A 2,622-nucleotide genomic window follows, 5' to 3' on the forward strand; every position below is an offset into this window, starting at 1 on the left:
GAATTCGACTGCAAGGAGAATATACCGATGGATACCATAGCTTACTGCCTCATTCTGCACGATCGCATTGTGGAGTACAGTCCCCTGACCAACATTGTGCGCAAAATCGCATAAAAATGAACGTGCCTACATTTGTGGACCTGCAAGGATCACGGATTCACGGTTGGAGTGAGGTTTCACGTAAAAGAGATAGCGATACTTGGAAATGGAACTGTTCTGTCCTATTATGTCTTTGCGAGTCCTATGCCGTGGCATCTTCTCACGAGAGCTGACAAATCGAAAGCAGCATGGTTGACGGCTAATCATCATGGTCTGCAATGGAATGATGGAATCGTCCCATACAAAAACGTTTGATCACAGACGCTGTGATCAGCGAAACCAACGAAGAATCCAAACTCGTCTACGTCAAGGGATACGAGAAGCGAGAGTGGCTGACGAATCTCCTCGATGCTGATATGAGGAGCAAGGTGATTGTTGAGATTCTGGATGCGGATTACGAGGATATGGCTTCATTGGACAAGCTGGATGCAACCAACATTTTACGATGTAATAATCATTCAACACACTGTGCGTTATAAAATGTACTAAAAATATTTAATTGGTGGTAGTGTCAGCGCTAGAAAGAATTGTTTAACCTTTGATGTGTATAATAAATTTTATTATAATGTTTTACATTTTATAATTTAGTAATAGAAATAAAAGAGTATGAAGTTAAGTAGAAGAAAAAATAAAGATATTCATTAAATAATTGAGTTTAAATAATTATTTTTTAAAAATATACTGCAAAACTTTTATATTTAAATAAATTTTACTAATATAAATAAAAAATTCAGTTTTTCCAAAGCTTTGGGGGTTGCAGTTGCACCCACTGCCATCCCCTTGTATGCGCCCCTGGTCTGACAACGTCTTGCAGTCGACCGCATACACACATTGATGTATCAGCACAAAAAAATGTTGCATTGTAATACTTATGATTACACTGAGAACTTCTCAATTTACCGTTCTTTACCGTTTCTCTACCGTTTTATTCCCATTCTTTACCGTTCTTTGCTGTTTTATTACCGTTTCATTACCGTTTTTTTACCTTTCTTTATCGTTTCTGTACCATTCTTTGCCGTTTTTTTACCATTTTGCCGTTTTTTACCGTTTCTTTACCGTTTCATTGCCGTTTCTTTACCGTTCTTTGCCATTTTATTACTGTTTTTTTGCTGTTTTATTACCGTTTTTGTCGTTTTTTACCGTTGTTTTACCGTTCTTTATCGTTCTTTGCCGTTTTTTTACCGTTTTGCCGTTTTTTTTTTCCGTTTCTTTACCGTTTCATTACCATTCTTTACCGTTTCTTTGCCGTTTTATTACCGTTTTTTGCCGTTTATTACTGCCGTTTTTTTACGGTGTTTGCCGTTTCTTTACCGTTTCATTACCGTTCTTTACCGTTTCTTTACCGTTCTTTGCCGTTTTATTATCGTTTTTGCCGTTTTTTTAATGTTTCTTTCTTAACACATTGTCCTTAATGTATAACATGCATACTTTTGCAAAATCTTGTTGCACAGCACAGCGCAGTGTGTGAGCTCATTAGTAATAATAATAATTGTCACATATAGCGTTTTTGTTACATATTGTTATCTCAGCTTCTCGTTTTGCGTCATAGATGAAGAATAGGAGGGGGAAACTGCAATGTCGCGTATTTTGCATCATTGTAAGAACAAAGGTATGCGATAGTGGAGGATTGTCTATATTAGAAAAACGGCTCTTACATGGCCATTGCATCATTTGTTCTGTGACACAAGGATCGAACAGACAAGTTAGACTGTTAAGAAGATGTATACTAACGGTGCTGCAGGAAACGTCAAACGAATGAATTATTACATTCCTATCCAAAAGGACCATGCAGAGACTGCTAATGCAAGGTAGGTTTTGCCTTTCATCATTTTTTTTCTTTTAATTAACAGTTTTTTTGTACTTTATACATTTACATTATACATTATACATTATACATTTACATAAATTATAATGTACATTTTGTACATTATAATTTTTATTCTTTTATAGCGCTTCTTCCTCCAATCAATCTTTATGGCCTCACCACATAACTCGTATCTTGGGAAGGAGATATGACCTAACATCTACATTCTATAAATATCTAGAAATTGGAATCAGTGTAGGACCTGTGTCTTGCGTGGAAATTATTCTTGGTGACAATCGCGGCAATCACATGATATTACCACATCAAATCTGGAAGGAGATTATGCACAAACGCACAGACTTCGATCGACTCCTGCAACAGGCTGAAACTTCGCCGTTTTGGATTCGCGACTTGTCAATCAAAAGTGATAAAATACAGAATGCTAAAGTTCTGAAACTCACTCTATTCGGCAATATTTTATATGTTAAACGAAAAACATTTGATAGGTTATTTGTTTATAAACAATGTATTGACCATATGTATGGATGGCTTTGTGAATATACACATCTTGTTAACATAAAGTTTAAAATGTTTGTAAAGATTTTATAACAGAATAACATCACCGGCGTATGTCACGAGTCAAAAACCATTGATTGGGATTATGCTGCTAAAGTGATACGTGATAACGAGGATTTCGATTGCGACTCGCTTGTTGATTG

At 35.9% G+C, this 2,622-nt stretch overlaps 2 protein-coding genes across 7 annotated transcripts in view; both read right to left on the reverse strand.

Annotated features, from left to right (window-relative positions):
• LOC116852262 overlaps nt 1–2,622 on the reverse strand; it is a 219,282-nt gene that overhangs the window by 131,755 nt on the left and 84,905 nt on the right. The gene's annotated exons all lie outside the window — the stretch shown is intronic.
• Nucleotides 1,767–2,622, reverse strand: part of LOC116852255 — a 6,886-nt gene continuing 6,030 nt past the window's right edge. The window contains exon 3 of the mRNA XM_032832435.1: nt 1,767–1,775. Coding sequence (XP_032688326.1) covers nt 1,767–1,775 — 9 coding nt within the window. The remainder of the gene's footprint in view (nt 1,776–2,622) is intronic.

This window comes from Odontomachus brunneus, unplaced genomic scaffold, assembly GCF_010583005.1.
Source record: "Odontomachus brunneus isolate Ranch 3 - 2012 unplaced genomic scaffold, Obru_v1 Obru_scaffold_209, whole genome shotgun sequence".
NCBI classification, from domain to species: Eukaryota; Metazoa; Arthropoda; class Insecta; order Hymenoptera; family Formicidae; genus Odontomachus; species Odontomachus brunneus.